This window comes from Apodemus sylvaticus, chromosome 17 (assembly GCF_947179515.1).
Source record: "Apodemus sylvaticus chromosome 17, mApoSyl1.1, whole genome shotgun sequence".
In the NCBI taxonomy this organism is placed as follows: domain Eukaryota; kingdom Metazoa; phylum Chordata; class Mammalia; order Rodentia; family Muridae; genus Apodemus; species Apodemus sylvaticus.
In genome coordinates, this window is record NC_067488.1 from 68,810,665 (window position 1) to 68,828,396 (window position 17,732).

General features: G+C 50.4%; 1 protein-coding gene across 2 annotated transcripts; it reads right to left on the reverse strand.

Annotated features, from left to right (window-relative positions):
• Positions 1-454: 454 nt before the first annotated feature.
• Positions 455-9,337, reverse strand: Atg101 (autophagy related 101). Of its 2 annotated transcripts, none has more exons than XM_052161284.1 (3): positions 9,176-9,337; positions 6,018-6,331; positions 455-1,105 (listed from the first exon to the last, which is right to left on the reverse strand). In XM_052161284.1, exons 2-3 carry the CDS (start codon positions 6,267-6,269, stop codon positions 701-703), a joined length of 657 nt encoding a protein of 218 aa, XP_052017244.1. In that variant the 5' UTR covers positions 6,270-6,331; positions 9,176-9,337; the 3' UTR covers positions 455-700. The 2 variants fall into 2 exon arrangements, with proteins under 2 accessions (XP_052017244.1, XP_052017245.1); XM_052161285.1 differs by lacking the exon at positions 9,176-9,337 and adding an exon at positions 9,067-9,156.
• Between the last annotated feature and the right edge of the window lie 8,395 nt (positions 9,338-17,732).

Here is a 17,732-nt window from a genome sequence, read left to right on the forward strand (position 1 = left end):
TAGACAGGGCTGTATGGATGGGGCTGTGTAGATACCCCTGTGTAGATAGGCCTGTGTAGACACTCCTATCTAGGTAACGCCTGTGTAGAAATGAGCGTGTTCCCAAACATCACCAGAACAGTGAGGGCCAACCAGAGCAGTGTCACGGGATATCACAAAACCAAGACTCGCCTCCCCTTACATACCCGTGTTAAATCATTCTGTGTGTGCTCTATAAAGACAAACCACCCCCATCCATGGGACAAGTCATGGGCACATCTGGCTGGGTAACACTTATGCATATGAATGTCTAACAGAGTTCAGGCTCCAGCAGTTTTAACCTGACTTCAACTGTATCAGCCCCACTCCTCCAAGCTTGGAATAATACCCTCAACACACATGTGTGCCCTCAGGAGATTGTCACAAAATGTTCATGTCTCAGGGCAGGACACAGGCCAAGAGAGCTGAGACAAACTCACATCTCAACTTTATTCAGCACCCCCACAGCAGTTCTACAGTGTAGCGAGCAAGCCTCACCAGAGCAGGTGGAGACGCTGCATCCAGGCCCGGATGGCACCCACAGAGGCTGGCAACCACAAAACAAGGACACCAAGAGTTTCTCTTCAAGTCTTACCAAGGACCTAATGCAGGTTCCAGAGCCCGGAGGTCCCAGCAACACACTCCCAGAACCACTAAGGAGCTGCCAAGGCTTCAGCAAGGCCTACAGGGCAAGGGTGTCTTTGATGAGCCTGCGCATAGTGGTGGTGACAGAGGTGCCCAGGGCCTCGGTGATCTGGAAGGAGATCTTGTAGAGGTAGGGCTGCACGTCCCGCAGGCCCGTGTCAAACACGTTGTCCACCTCCGACTGCGTGGGCATCTTGGGCAGGTACTCATGCCGGCTCATCACCTCCACGATGTTGATGATCTTCTCACACAGCTTCTCGCCCACCTTCTCTCTGCAGATCTGCCGCTCCTGCTCTGTGGCCAAGGCTACCACATGCACCTTCACAGTCCACACCTCCCAGGGAATGCACTCATCCGAAAAAGGCCATCGAGACTTTTTCTTCTGATAGAATTCCAAGGACATCTGGCCTAGCCCATCGCCACCTGAGTTCCGCAGTGCATCCTGGGGAAGACATGAGATGAGCAGGCCATGGCCTTAGAGGGTCCTGATTCCCAGACCCTGGGGAACTCGTGTTCACCTCTACCCACCCTGCCCACTAAACATGGCAGACAAGACCTAGAGGAGGACTTGTGATGGTGACATCAAGCGCTGCCAGCCTGAATGGTTCAAGCAAACTAACCTTCCGTGCCTGGCTCCATCGCTGTTAAGTAGTGGTGTTACACAAAATCAAATGTGAGCTGAGGGGCGCACACACACACACACACACACACACACACACACACACACACACACACGACATTCTCACACACTGTAAATAAGTATCATGTTATTGCCAGAGGCCATGCTGTGGTATTCGAATCCTCCTCAGTCCCTAGCTGCTGGAACCGCTGGAGTTTGGATTAAGGTTATGTGAGGCTATACGGAATCTGTGACACAGATATGGAAACATCTGATGTTGTATTTCTCAAGAAACGAATCTGGAATGCCAACAAATATGAGAAGGAACACGGATGCCTGTGGGTTTCCTTGGTTTCTAGAAAATAGGGCAAAAGATGCTTCCACGCCCCGGATGTTTATATAACCTTGAAGGTGCACCCGAGAGCCAGGCTTCTCTGCTCAACTATAAACACGGGACACATCAAAAAGCTCTAATGACAAAAACAAGCCTTTCAATGCGTGTATGCTCCTGTGCCCACTGCCATGGGTCCCTGGTTTCCTGTTTCAGTTTTTTCCACACTAATTAATTCCTCTCATAAGAACTGTTTGGAATAGACAGGGGATATGGCATTGTTGGAGGGGTGTGGCCTGGCTGGAGGGGGCATAGCCTTGGAGGAGGTGTGACACTGGCCATGGGCTTTGAGGTTTCAAAAGACTTGTGCCATCTTCAGTAAGCTCTTTGCCTCAACCCGCTGTAAACTCTCAACTACTGCCTCAGTACCACACCTAGCCTGCTGTCATACTCCCCACCCTGAGGGTCGCAAACTGTGGCTCTCAAACTATAAGTCCTAACACACTCTGCTACTAGTCGCCTTGGTCACGGAGTCTTATCACAACTAGAGAAAAGATAGAAGTTGGTCCCAGGAGTGGGTAGCTCCTGTGACAGGTCTGACCGTGCTGCTTGAGGGGAATGTGGAAGACTTGGGGAATTTGGACTAGGAAAGTAACTGAATACTTCTAGTGGGGCTCAATGGGCCATCCTAGTAGATGTGTGGAAGACAGTGGTGCTAGACAATGTGGACTACGGAGGCCCCCCACTCAAGAGGCTTCAGAGAGCAACGATATTATGAACTGGGCTAGAGGCCATTCCTGTGATGTTTATGCAAAGACTCTTGTCTCAAGAGTCTGCCTAAGGCCAGATTTAAAAGTAACAATTTTGTTGGCAGAGGAGATACGAATCAGCCTGATACTGACTCAGTCATACGGTCAACAATAGCCAGTTACTCGGGTCTACAGCAAAAATGGCAGCACTGGGGGTGGAGATATTCTAAAGGCAAGTCGCTATCTACAGCCTTTAATACCAGACAGGAGTTTGCCCTGCTGGGTTTTCAGTTCTGCTCTGGTCCAATGTTTCCTGTGGGAATGGGAATGTAGGCTGTGCCACTGTATGTTGGAATTATGTGGTGGGCTTTTTGACTTTATAGGGAGTTACAAATAAGAGCTTAACTTCAGTCTCAGAAGACTTGGGACTATAAAAATTGAATGTAGGTATGGTGACAACTTTAATCCCATCATTTGGGAGGCAGAAGCAGGCAGATCTCGGAGTTCAAAGGCAGCCTGGTGTACTGAGTAAGATCCGAGCAGCAACCAGGGCTAGCAAGAAACTCTTACCTTGAAAAACAGAAACAAAAACACTTGTGCTGAGATTGTGAAAGACCATGGAGACTTTTTAAGTTGGACTCAGTACATTTTGCATTACTATAGCCAAAAGCCCATGGGGCCAGGGAGTAGAATGTGGTCCTTTGAATGAGGCTTATAAACTGAACTGCTTGGTCCCCAGGTGGTAAAACTGTCTGGGAAGGATTATAAGGTGTGGCCCTGTTGGAAGAGGTTTGCCACTAGGGACAGGCTTTAAGATCTCAAAAGCCCAGTCTGTCTCCTGCTCATGGACTGATGTCAGCTCTCAGCTACTATTTCTGTGCCATGCCTGGCTGCTGCCATGTTCCTGCCATGATGATCATGGATTCTAACCCTCTGACACTGTAAGCCCCAAATAAAATACTTTATGATGATCATGGATTCTAACCCTCTGACACTGTAAGCCCCAAATAAAATACTTTAATGGTTGCCTTGGCTATGATGTTTTATCACAAGAATACAAAACTATGACAGGGTGCATGCCTATAATCCCAGCACAGGGAGGTAAAGACTTGGGGAGCTCAAGTAGGCTACCAGGTCTAGATGCGTCTACCCTGTGTCAAGAACTTTCAACAGCCCTACTGGCTTCTCTGAACAATCGCAGAAGGGCAGAAGACAGCACACAGGTGAGCAGACAGCTCAGTAATGAAAAGGGCTTGCCCACAAGCCTGAGGACTGGAGTCTGATCCCCATAGCCACATAAAGATGCTGGGTGAGGTATGGATGTTTATAGCCCCAGTGCTGGGGAGGTAGGGCAGGACAATGCCTGGGCTGGCTAGCCAGCCGGTCCAGTCTAATTTGTGAGCTTTGTAGCCATCAAGAGACCATCTCAAAGGATGATACCCTAGGCCATCTTCTGGACTCCACTTGCACAATATACACGCATCTGCACATACATATGTGTACAGGTATTTTATTTTAAACGATCATTTTCCAAAGTGATCTCCTGAAGAGCTGTACCAAGGTACAAACTGTCTGACCTCGAGGCCTGTCACTCAGCTTCACACTAAGAGTCTCCTCTCTCACACTTAGAGCCTCTTCTGCCACACTAAGGGCCTCTTTTACACTTAGAGCCTCCTCTTTCTGCTATACCAGTCTTGGGTCCCCCAACCTTCAGATCACTTGCCAGGGCTGCAGAAAGGGCTCACTGATTAAGAGTACTTGCAAAGGACCCAAGGAGTTCCAACATTCACAATCACATCTAATTTCAGCTCCAGAGACTCTGTCAGCCTCTTCTGGCTTCCACAGGCATGTGCATACCTGCGGCTTATACTTACAGACATACACATATACATGTAAATAAAATACAATCGCTTATAACATTCTCTAATATCTCCCCCACCCCAGATAAACTCTACTTGCTTTTCTACATCCTGACAGTACAAACTCGATTTTTAAAAAAAGATTTATTCATTTAATTTATGAGTGCTCTATCTGCATTTACATGCCAAAAGAAGGCACTGGGTTCCATTATGGATGGTTGTGAGCCACCATCTGGACCCTGTGAATTGAACTCAGGACCTCCGCAAGAACAGCCAGTGCTCTTAACCACTGAGCCATCTCTCCAGCGCCAACTCTGACTCTTTTTAAAAGCAGGAGGCCTGAGGGATCAGTTAAGGGGCAGAGTTAGGAAAATAAGGAACACAGATCTGGCAGCCTCACTTGTCCTCGTGGAACCGATCGTCTATAATTCTACCTATGCTGTCCCGCAGCTGCAGCTCCAGGCTGGGTTGGGTGGGGCCCTGAGCACCAGAAGGTAAAGATGCCTCAGGTGGGTGCAGTCATTCCTCTGTAGCCCTGCAATAGCAGCAGACTCCATCCAACCCCTAGGCACATCTCAATCACCAAGCCCTTGTGGTCCCATGAGGCAGGCGCTACTGTCACTCCAAGTTCATTTCTGTGATGTCACCGGCCAAGGTCAGACTTATTGAGGGGGGAGGGACGACTCTAGTACCCAAGAGTCAGCCAAACATACTTCATTTCTGAGACACAGTCTCACTGCAGCTCTGTGTTGGCACTATGTAGACTAGGCTAGCCTCCATGCGTATGCCTATCAGATCAGAGGGGTGGACACCACCTGTCTTAAAAAGTCACTACAAAAACCTCACAACCTCACTCTTTCCAAGCTCACAGGGACAATGGAGCCGAAGGGAGCTCAGCGTCCCTGGCTGTGTAAACCCCTGCGGCTGTGCCTGGGGACAGACAGGCTCAGAGGTCAGAGGAATGGAGGGAGGTAGGCAAGAAAGGGGAAGGACTTCCCTTCCATACTAGAACTAGAAACTAGACTTCTCAGTAAAGATAACAATCACATCGCCAGTGGGGGAGGAGGGGGGAATGGGCCAATGTGGGAGAAATAAAAACAACATATCACATGCTGTCTCTGGTGCAGAATCTAGATTAAATATGTGCACACACATGCATGACATGAAAGGAGCACTACTGGGGGGGGGGAAGGAGATCATCAAGAGGGATGGATAAGAACAAGGTGCAATGACATAGATGTGTAATACGTCATAGTGAAATCATTATTTTCTATGCTATCCAAAAAAACGCATTAAAACTCCACAATGCCATTTCCATCCCCAGAGGGAGGTAATCAACATGAGCGCCTGCTGTGTCCCTTACCCCTTCCTTCCTGCCTACAAAAGTGTACAGGTATGGGTCACAGTGCCGAAAGGGACTTCACATTTAGACAGAAGCCACTCTGCCAAGCACGTCTCCCTCTTACAGACTTTTAGCCCAGACTACGCAAGGAAGAAACAGGTGTGAGATGTCATCACAGACAGCTGTGGAGCTAGGGAGGCAAGGACCATGGAAGCAGGGACCTCACTGCTTGGGGGGGGGGGGTGTCCAGCTTGCCCCTCCTTCCAAGGAACTGTACACGTGCTCTCTCAGACACACAGAGCCTACTTCCCCCCAGAGCACTTGACACATCTGTCCTTTTGAGCCTTGAAGAAATGACTCTGCTCTTTGGAAAGGCCAGCCAGTCCAGCACACAGCCAGGGTGAAGAAGTACATATTCCAGGTCCACCTGCCATTGGCTGGGCCACACACCTACCTTGAATTCCCCAACAACCTTGCGCAAAGCGCGGTCCAGCTCATCTGAAGAAACACGCACGTACGTGAAGTCGATGAAGTCACAGTCTACATCCTGGATGCCCACGGTGCCGATGGAGTACGTGCCCTCCTTCTTGTAGTGAAACTTGCCTGTGCTGCGGTGCAGGAGCACTGTGTGCAGCACCGCCAGCATGGCCTCCTCCACCTGCCGCCCCTCCACGGACACCTCCAGCACTTCTGATCGACAGTTCATCCTGCAGCCAGGCCCCGAGCAAAGTCGAGAGACAGGACGCTTCACCCCACTTAGGGGCCAATCTGTGAGAACCAAGTCCAATTGTCTAGAAGGTCCTGCCCACTTCCTGCTCTACCACCTCTGCCTCTACCGGCCCTCCTGTGTTTTGGCAGCGCATTTATGAGAAACACACAGACCCCTGAGATCACAAGGGGCGGAGCTTCAAGGTCTCCCTTGTGTTCCCTCAAATACCAAGTGAGGTGAGACGTGCATCCATTTGTGGCGTTCAGTCCAGCAGTTCAGGTAAGACCCACTGTGCTGCAATGCAACGGGCAGCAGCAGGCTACAGCTGCGGGAAGGGAAAGGGTCCCACGACAGCCTGAGCTGGGGAGCACAGTGAGAAAAGCCCGAGTCAGTGTCCTCCGACCTTAACGGCCTGGCTAAAGCAAGCGGACTCTGTCTCGAGGGCTACAAAGTTAGAGAACCCTTATGCCAACATCAAATCAGATCTCTGCATCGGAAAACCAGCTCATGTTGACTCCTTTGGGGTCACAGACCACTTTGGACAAACCAATGAAAGCTATAAAGGCTTTAAAACCTGTAACACACGCATGCAGAGCCATCCAGACTCTATGGCAAAATACGTTTAACACAGAGAGGTTGGGCAGCAAGATGGGAGAAGTGCAAGTAGCAATGGGGTGGTGAGGGGTGGGTGTGGAAGCTCTTGTCCAACAGTCCTGCGTGGATTCCTAACAACAGTGTTCCTGCTTCTTATTCATTTGTAAAAGAAAAGGTCTGAAGGGCTGGAGAGATGGCTCAGCGGTTAAGATCACTGACTGCTCTTCCAAAGGTCCTGAGTACAAATTCCAGCAACCATCTGTAATGGGATCTGATGCCCTCTTCTGGTGTGTTTGAAGAAAGTGACTGTGAATTCACATACATAAAATAAATATTAAATAAATCTTAAAAGAAAATAAAAGGAAAGGAAAGGAAAGGAAAGGAAAGGAAAGGAAAGGAAAGGAAAGGAAAAGAAGAGGTAGGAGCTGAATGTGGTGATACACACATTTAATCCCAGCACTCAGGAAGCAGAGGCAGGTGGATCTCTGGGAGTTCAAGAACAGCCTGGACTGCATAGTGAGTTTCAGGACAAAATAGAGCATGAGCCCCCTCAACAAAGAGAGAGACAGACAGACAAGATGTGTTTTCCAGACTGACCTGTAACTCCCGGACCCCAGCAGTCTTCCTAACTCCATCTCCTAGACAGGTGGGACTACAGGGTGAGCCTGGCCTGCTACACACTCCTGTAGGGTGGTTCAATCTTTTGTTTTGTTTTAGAGACAAGGTTTCTCTATGTAGCCCTGGCTGTCCTAGACCTCCCTCCATAGGCCACGCTGGCCTTGAACTCAGAGGTCCTCTTGCCTCTGCCTCCCAAGTGCGGGGATTAAAGATGTGTGCCACCACTGCCTGCCATCTCAGGAATTTTCCAACAGGAACAGAACAACTAAGACTCTCTCAGACCTTAAGAAAACTATTCCGCCTTTGTATACCCGTTTTCTACCTATTGGGACTGAAGCAAAGATTTAGGGTATTTTATGTGAACCAGTATACTAGTTGAAAACAATGACTCAAACATCAGGCATCCAGGATTAGAGTGCATCCAGGATCAGAGTGCATAGCTCTGCCCTACAGCTGTACAAACTGACTGTGTAGTTCAGTGGTAGGGTGTTCATCTGGCATGAGTGGGGGGGGGGCAATCTCAAGGACCCATATTAAAGGGAGCTTAGTAATAACAAAGTAATGGCACCTTCAAATAACTGCCTCAAAGACTGGACCAGTTAGATGTGTATATCCCTTAAAACCGCCAGTAAGAAGAAAACGGAAGCATTAGGTGCTACATTTGTTATTATACTGTTTCTGCTTGGTAACCATGCAAAGAACCACTGAGGTGGAGGGTGGGGAAGGAACTCAGAAGGTAACAAACTGAACCCACAGAGAGTGCCAGCAGTTTACATTTCTTAGATGTGTGTTCTACCTGTTCATTTCTCAGTGACCTTCAACACACACCACCTCATCTTTTCAACTATTTCTTCTAATGAATCTTCACCTTGCATTTCAATCCACTGGCTATAGTTTTGCTAGCTGCCTTATTAGTGTGTTTCGGAGGAGGAGGTTGTTTTTAATTTTTGAGGCAGCCCTTCATCTAATCCAGGCTGCCCTCCAACTTCTTGACTGAGGCAGCGATTTTCTGCCTCAGCTTCCCAAGAGCTGGGCTTTGTCTCCTGCCCTTAAATAGTGGCGCTCCACTCTGGGCGCAAAGCCACACTGTGTGGACCGCTCTGCCATCAGCCTGGCTCCTCCTCTCACCTGACCATGATTAGCTGTGGCACACCTGTACCACCGGGTGTTTTCTGCCTCTCTCACTAGAAACTGTTCCTGCAGCAGAGAGATTATATCCTATTTGTCTCTATAAACTGGCTCCTGTTAACCCCTCAGTGCACCCTGGCCCGGAAGATCAGGTTCTTCCAAGAGTTTGTTTCTCCTGGATCAAGGATGCGATGGTTCCCTTACTCATTATTTATTTTCTTGTTTAATTCCATTCTGTATCTTCCCACCTAGAGATTCCCAGCTCTGGTCCAGCCTTTTCTACTATTTCTCCCTCTAACCATTAACTTCCCTGGGTTTCAGCATTACTCTAGGATCCACCCCTTCCTTCCAGCCCCAGCCAGTTTTTACACAAAGACTACATTTACATTTCCCTCTGGTCCCCACTAACCATCCCGCTGAAGTCCGCCTGACCCAGGACACGTCCATGCCCTACCTTGCTTGTAGAAATCCGAGCAGGAGCCACTCAGGCTCTTCTTCCCTAGCGCGAACGCCGAGTATTCAGGGACAAACCAAAAGCAAAATCAGGCTATCTAGATCCGTACCTGGAATTCGGACTGGACGTCAGGGTCGCTACCCGCGACCTCGCGCCGTCTCGGGGCAGCAGCGCAGACGGAGGACGGGGTTCAGATCCTACAGAAACGCCGGTCCAAGCCTGTGCTCCCCCAGCCTGAGCAGCGCGCGGACCGGAAGTTTTGCCGGGGGGGCGGAACCGGAAGAAACCATCCGCACCCGTGGAGGGTGCTAGCCAGGGCTCGGCTCGCCCCAGCCCAATACCGCTACAACAGCAGCATCTGGAGCTCTCACAAGTTAAATACTCTCTCATGATTCCAAGTAACTTTAATGCTAGGGTTTTTTCTTGTTTATCCTTCGGTCCCTAGACTCGTTAAGAGGAACACCCCTCGTTTGGACGAGTCCATTCACTCCCACCACCGAGAGCGTTGTTTGGGCTAGGACAACTCACTTCCGCCATAGACAGGAGAGGGACAGAGGGTACAGATGGACTCTGCGCTGCCCCTGGTGGCCGGGCATAGTCATCGTCAGAGAGCCTTCCTCTGCGACCCATTGTGGCCCCTGGCTTGGTACTGACAGCCTTAAGACAACAGGGATCCCAAGATCAAGGCCATAGCACCTGAGCGGTGCCTGGAGAGAGGAGCGCCCGCCGGTGTGCTGCAGGACGCCGAGCGGATGACGAATCTGTGCTAGCCCAAAGTGCACAACCGTTGGGCTCACTGAGCTCAGACCGACAGGAAGATTTTGAAAAGGGAGCTTAATCTAAGTTATACATACAGAAAATGCATGATACAATCTGATGTTGTATCATGACCGAGCAGGTGGCAGTCTTGTCTTTAACGATTACGCGGTTGCTTCTCTGACATTATTCTTTCCGGATCCCCTTATAAACGGGGAGCTGCTGTGAGGAATCGCAAGCGATACCTTTGTGATCTATAAAGCGTCCTATAAATATGAATTACGTGTTCCTGCTGTATAATTTCTCGGAGCGTTTTTAGTTGTCTTTGTTGTTGATAAGCCCTAGAGCCCACACGTTTGGTAAGCTGCTCTTAGCTCCTAAAGAGCGCACACATCCCTAACTTCCAACAGGGGGCACTCCCGAGTTGTTTAACTTGAGTATTAATATGCTCGGTTTCCAAACACATTTCATTTCCAAAGCAGTGAATGTCTTGTATCCTACAACGTGGATGGGAATTTGACAATAAGAGAAGTTAAGTCACTTACTTAGATAGGTTACTAAGTAAATAACAGAATCTCGAGTTCAAACCGGTACATTTTATCAATACAGGAGCTTACCTGCCTGGCTTTTCCTACACAACCACCACACACTCTATCATTCTTTAACACATTTCACCCACAGGAAGGAGTGTGTCAGATGTACAGCATCTGTGTAGAAGGGAACCTCCTTGGTTCGTAGTATGTTTGCCAACTTGCTACGATGTCAATTTCAAGCCGCAGGACACTGCTGAATTCAGGATCTAAAATGGATAAAGGATTACACTACTGATGGATCAAAAGGAGCACAATGGGTTCCTGAGGCTTAAAACCAGGGGGTGGAGTGTCAAACGGAGGGCCTTGTGCATGCTAGGTGGATTCTCTCCCACTAAGCTAAAACCCTAGCCCACACTCTGTCTCAAGCTCTTTGCTGACGCTAAACTGAGGACACCATTTAGCCTTGGTAGTTGTGCCAACACTTCAAAGGCAGAGCAGTGCTGACTTACTCACAACTGTGCCTTTCACTTGAGATAAAATGTTACTCAGCATCCCCAGTTACAGGTAATGAAACTGAGGCTCAATGGTGTGCAGTACTTTGCTGTAATGTTAAGTGTATGTGACACCCCCCAACTTGCCTGGAACTCCCCCAGACACCTGTCAGATAATGCACTGAAAGTGTTTCTGGGAGAGCAATACTGACAGTGGTAAACTCAGTGAATAAGTGGTCCTCCCAGAGTGGTGGGCACTGTCCACTCACACACACCTCTGCTAGAACATGAAGGTTCAGTCCCCTGTGAGGGGCATTCTTTACTGCTTTAGGGCAGTCTCTGGACTGAAGCACTCAGACTCAACCTAAACCTTCAGCTACCCTGGCTCTCGGATTGCTGACACCAGATCTTAGGCTGTGTCTATAATGATGTAAACTACCCATGTAATAAACATGTCATCCCACGTGTGTGTCTGTGTCCGTGATTCCACTGGTTCTGAGTCCCAGCACAGACACTTGCCAAGCCACGCAGCTGCTCTTGCTGCAGTCTGCCAGTGTTTCCACTCACTTTGTTGCTACTTCATTGTTGTTGCTGTTCTTTTTGGTTTTGGTTTTTTGGTTTTTTGTTTTGTTTTGTTTTGTTTTGAGACAGGGTTTCTCTGTGTAGCCCTGGCTGTCCTGGAACTCACTGTGTAGACCAGGCTAGCCTCAAACTCAGAAATCTGCCTGCCTCTGCCTCCCAAGTGCTGGGATTAAAAGCATACACCATCACCACCCGGCATTGTTGTTTTTAAAGATTTATTTTATGTATGTGAGTATACTGTAGTTGTCTTCAGACACACCAGAAGAGGGCATCAGATCCCATTACAGATGGCTGTGAGCCACCATGTGGTTGCTGGGGATTGAACTCAGGACCTTTGGAAGAGCAGTTAGTGCTCTTAACTGCTGAGCCATCTCTCCAACACCCTTTGTTGTTGTTGTTGTTGTTGTTGTTGTTGCTAGTGTGCTGGTGATTTTGAGAGGGCCTTTCTCCAGCCCTCTGAGAGCTGGATGGCTTGTGATTCTTGATCCCCCATCTCCACCTCTGAAAGCTGGAAGGACGGGCCTCTAGCCTGTCTTCCTTCCAGCTCTCTTCTCCCTGCTCCACAATCCATCTCCCTGTGCAGCCTCTGCTGCTTGCCACTGAGGCTGAGTCCTTTTACCTCTCTGGCTTCAAATGCTGGCCAAGCCTGGCCTCCTCAGTCCTTCCTGACTCCTTCCAGGGTGCCTCAAACCCTGAGTCCCATTCTTCTCTGATTATTCCAGCCTTATCATAAATAAATAAATAAATAAATAAATAAATAAATAAATAAATAAATGGTTGTGTGTGGCATGAGTTCTCCGATCCTACACCCTGACCTCTAATGATCAAGATACAGTTGTTTAGTCAGGACTCAATTTGGCTGTAATTTCTAATGCTCAAAGCCACCCTGAGATACTGGGTGTGTTCAAGGCCAGCCTGAGCAATGAGAGAAATGTGTCTCAAAATTAGTACCATAAAGGGGCTGGAGAGATGGCTCAAGGGTTAAGAGCACTGGCTGCTCTTTCAGAAGGCCTGGATTCAATTCTCAGCCCTCACACAGCAGCTCACCACTCCAGGTCCAGGGGATCCAATGGCCTCTTCTGCCCTTAAGGGCACTGGGTACAAGACATGCAGACATGCAGATGCTGCAAATACATACTTGCAGGCAAAATAAAAAGAGAATTATATGCAGAAAATAAAAAGAAAGAAAAATGTAAAAGCATAGAAAAAATAGTTCTGGGAATATTGCTCAGTGTGCAGCATCAGCCCCAACAACACAGAACAGAGGAGCAATTCTAGCTCTCTGGGAGTGCGAGGCTTGCTTATAACAGAGATGGGCTGGGAGACACACCTGGCCGAGAAGCCTCAAGAAATGCTCTGAAAGAGCCGGGCGGTGGTGGCACACGCCTTTAATCCCAGCACTTGGGGGGCAGAGGCAGGCGGATTTCTGAGTTCGACACCAGCCTGGTCTACAGAGTGAATTCCAAAACAGCCAGGGCTATACAGAGAAACCCTGTCTAGAAAGAGGGAGGGAGGGAGGGAGGGAGAGAGAGAGAGAGAGAGAAGAAAGCAGGGGTCTGAAGGCTGTAGATAGGCCTCTGAGGTTAAAAGCACTTGTTCTTGCACAGGACCCAACTTTGGTTCAGCACACCATATCACAGCTGTCTACTGGTGTCCTCTCAATCAACAGGACGTGCAAACAAGCCAAATACTCATGCACGCAAAATAAAATAAGGTCTTTGAAAGTCAGAAGAAAAATCAGTGACTTGGAAAAAATCACATCAGGTGAGGAGGGCAGCTACTGCTGTCATCCTCAGAAGCAAAGAGAAAGCCAGGCCTGGTCGTACAGACCTATAATCCAGCCTTGTGAACCTGACGATCAAATATTTCAGGCTAGCCTGGGCTACGGAGTAAGTATGAGGCCAGCCTGGACCACGTGGCAAGAAAGACCCTGTCTCAAAACAAAAGAAAACAAGAAACCCACCATCGTTAAGAGACGTAGCAAGTCACATTCTCAGAAAGGTGGGAAGCGACTAGACGTGAAAAGAACTGGCAGCCCGCTGCAGAGAACACAGGGCAGCAATGTAAGCAGCGGGCAGTGAGGGGCAGGCCAGGGAGCCAGGGAGCCCCTGAGTCTTCAGGAGAAGGGGACGGACGAAGGGGCTGGCAGAGAGGGCTTGCTGAGCGGAGCTCTGGCAAGCTAGGCAAGGACAGAAGCTCAGACTTCTCAGGAGAGTCCTGTGTCCTGGCAGCCGGCAGCCAGGCTGCTGACTAGGGTGCTATCAGCCGTGCATGCTGCAAAGGTCTTGGGAGGGACCTTGAAGACCAACCCAAGTCCTTGGAAGCAAGCAGCTGGCGTTGCCTGAAGAGCGTGGCCTCGGATGGCCCCGCCTCATCCTGGGGTGTACCCAGGGGGAGTGTTGAATCCTGAAGCTGGCCCCTGAAGGCCACTCCAGCTGCTGCAGAGCTGACCCTAGTGGCGTCACAGGGCGTGACTCAAGCCCCAGCAACAGCTCTGATTGGGACTGACGTCAGGCTGGGGGCTCCTGACGGTGGCCAGCCTTGTAGGATAGCCAGAACCCTGTCTGCTGACCCTCTAGCTGGGCCACGGGGTGCAAAGGAGTCCAGCTGTCCCCTTCTGCCATCTGTCCACTGGGATCCAGGGCAAGGATTCCTCCACCTCCCACCCTTTCTGAGAGGTCACTCCCCACCTCCGCCCTCTGTGGCAGACAAAGTGGCTGAGCAGAGGACAAAGTGGAACATCATGTGGAGAGGGTGGCAGAGATGGTGACAAACTTGCCAGCTTGGTCAGGCTGTGTGCTTGTGTCTGCTGTCTGACCTCAGGACTTCAGCGGGTCTGCCTTTCTTGAGTTTCAACTGCTGTGTGTCCGTTCATTGTAAAGGCCTATATGTCTGGCCAAGTGGGGTGTGAGTGGGGCTTTATTTCTGTGCATCTGTCCCTTGGGTGTGGGATTATCCTTCCTCCCTAAAAATGCTGTGCATTTGTCTCCTTGAGAGCTTGCATCTATCTTCCTGGGGAAGGAGTCTAGTGACCATCTTTGAGGAAACCCTAGGATTCGGGTCAGGGTCTATACCTCTCCTTGGGGACTGTTGCCCTGGCCCTGGTTTCATGCTAAACAGGGACAATCTATCTTTATGGTATTCCAGCTCCTTGAGACGCTGGGAAAAGATCCAGTTTTCCTGCTTGGTTACCCCCCAAGGCTGCTCTCCTGGGGGGACCCAGGCTGGATGAGCAGGGCCAGTCAGCACCAGGCCCTCCTGGCTTGCAGCTGGGCACCGCTCCCTGCTAACACAGCATGTACCAATGAGGACAGGCCCCCCCAACACCCTCCCCTAACTGGCTCAGCTGCCACCTCCAACCCCCACAGCTACAGAGGGCCTGATTTATGGTCAAGAGTGGAGGAAGACATTGCCAGTGTCTGGGTCAGACCTTGAAGAGACCTCAAGTGGCCCCCCCCCAGCCTGCCAGGTTCAGGGCCCAACAAGACAAGAAGGGAGCCAGACTGGTGAGGAAGATGAGCAGGCAAGTGTCTAGGGGAGGCAGGCCTAAGGCAGAGAGGCCAAGGGTTCCGGGACCCCTGGAATGCAGGGCCAGGCGGGAATCCAGCTGAGGTGTCTGGAATGGGCCTCTTGCCCTCAGAAGAGACAGCAAAGAGGTTCCCCCCACACACACACCTGGCTCTGAAGTTTCAAATCCTGCTAGCCATCAAGGCCTTCACCAGATAGACCCCCCACCCCAAACTTGGGGCTAGGGAAAGGCATAGGCAGAATCCCGAGAGCCTGCACTTAGCACATGGCTCGAGACAGCCTGGGAGGGAACACGGGCTCCTCTGAAGGGAAAAATTGCTGCTAGCTGAGCTATGGGGCAGTGAGACCAAGCCGGACATAGGTGGAAATCAAGCAGGCAGGAGGCTTGCCTGTCGACCTCACACTCTCTCTCTGAAGCCAGCCGTGTGTTGGAGAGGGACCGGGCTCACTCACACTGACACTAAAGCTCTCTAGAATCCCTAGCTCCACTCTCATGTGAGGCCATCCAGAGCCACTACTGTCTAGGATACAACTTGATCTGCTTCTTGTGCCCAGGACCACAAAATGGCCTCCCACCTTACAAGCCCCTCAGGCCTGGGGCCACGCCCATGGAACAGCAAATGTAAGTTTAGAGCAGATCTGTAGTCAGCTCAACCCAGCAACAGCACAGACAAGTTCCTCATCTCCTTACGGCTGACCTCCAATGGAGACTGGGTGGGCCGGACCAGATGTGAGGCACCCTCATCCACCCAGATCTAATGAGAACATGAGATGCTGCTGGGCCCACCTCAGAACCCACCCTTCCCAAGGCACAGTCACCTCAGGACTGGGGAGGGGGACAGGGCCCCCAGGCACTGAGCCCAGCGTGGGTGGGGGGCAATAGGGAGGCAGGTTTCCTGGGTCTCCCAAGAGGACAAACAGTAGGCTTTGAGGCCTTGGAAAATCCCGCCCGGGATTCCAGGCCCTGCCAGCGTCACTGCCTTTTGACTATTGTCCCCATCGGAAATGGGCCCAGCCCCCGACCAACAGGGACAGAGCCGCCATTGTGAGGCCCCAATAGGCTCAATGCCCCCTTGTTCGCCCTCTCAGCCCCTAGCAAGACTTGGAGGCCAGTTCTTCCAGTTGCTGTGGAAAGAAAGAGCTTGCCTGCAGGCTCCAGCCTTCGGGTGGGGCAGGGCAGGAATCGTAGATTAGCCCCCACCCTGTGCCCCAAGTGCAAGAGTCCGGGAAAGGGATTGCTGTCAGTGGAGAGTCTTTTATTTGCAAAGCATTGGGCTGGATGGTCCAATGGTCAGGAGACTGCACACACCCAGCACAACCACTTACTTAATAAAGCCTGGGGAAGTCACTTCATTCCTCTGAAGGACTACCTTTTCCTGAAAAATACAGTGGCCTAATGTTTAAGTACAGGTTTACCATGGCAGCGGCAGAACTGTTGTGAGTTCAAGGGCAGCCTTGCAACACTGCAAAACTGTCTCAAAACCAACAGAAAAGCAGATCATGGTGCTGAGAGCCTCCAGTGAAAAAGATCTGTCTGGTGAAGGGCCAAATATACAGCAGCTGTCAACATGCTAGCTTAGAGTCCGGTAAGGACTGAGATTTTCCCTTCTCTCTCTCTCCCTCCCTCTCTCTCTCTCTTTCTCTCTCTCTCTCTCTCTCTCTCTCTCTCTCTCTCTCTGTGTGTGTGTGTGTGTGTGTGTGTGTGTGTGTCACACACACACACACACACACACACAGCATAGGGGTATGAATTCTTTTGCCTGTCCTGAGGTACAAGGAAAATGAGAGGGAACTAATCTGGGCATCAGCTACTCCATTCTGACGGCAACCTGCGTAATCAAGAGATAGGGAAAATGAGTCTGGGTGAGGCACTGGCCTCTCTCACAGCAGAGAGAAGTGGGCCCGGGTACTAGGGCTGCTGGGAAAGCTCCCTTGGAATGAGTTGTTGTCCCAAGATGCACATTCGGAAGCCGACAATGCTAGGCAAGGCCTGCCCAACCCCATAGACCTTTCTTAGGCCTGAGGCCGAAATGTAGTCCCACATTTCAAATAAAGGTGCACAGCCGGAGCTCCGTAGGGAATCTCGTGCCGAGGGAGAGCCCAGAGGAAGTGCTTAGGTCTTCCTGACTGTAGAGTAGACCCCATTTTGGCCACTCTGATCCAGTTCCCCCCATCGAGAGGCCATGTAGATGTTGCCTTGGGTAGCAAGAAATGGCTGTGAGGGTCCTGCCTTCAGGGCTCCTGTGAGACTCTGGAAATGTGTTGAAGCTAAGCACAGTGAAGGTGGCCAGGCCCCTGCCAACCTGCCATAGGCCTAAGGATGCTCTCGGTTTAGAGTCATGCTTCTCTTCTTCTTCATCTTCACCTCTAGAGCTGGGTATCAAATCTGGAACTCACCCAGTTAAGGCAAATAGTCCTTCGCTGAGAAACAGCACCAGCACCTGCCTCTAAGCCCCAAATGAGGGGGTACTAGAGGGTTTGACAGGTCACTTGGATACCGGTAATGACTTCAGAACAATCTTCCTGCCACGAATCCAAAGATTGCTGGCTGCACAGATCTAATCGCTGGGGTTGGCCGAGGGTCAGGGACTCTAAGAATAAAGATCCAACAAAGCTTACATTAACATCAGCTACAGTGGCTCCCAGGCTCACCACACATCAAAACTCTCCTCTGACCTCACAGGGCTAGGTCTATTCCTCTTTCTGTTCTTACAAATGTGCAAACCAAGACGTGAGAGGCCTTGGGCTCTGGCCTAGTGGTAGACTTGCTGGACAT

Excerpts from the sequence above, each read along its gene's own strand:
- Atg101 (XM_052161284.1), bottom strand. The coding sequence starts at position 6,269 with ATGAACTGTCGATCAGAAGTGCTGGAGGTGTCCGTGGAGGGGCGGCAG. Across the intron at positions 1,106-6,017 it reads AGGTTGTTGGGGAATTCAAG|GATGCACTGCGGAACTCAGG; the intron begins GTAGGTGTGTGG and ends TGTCTTCCCCAG.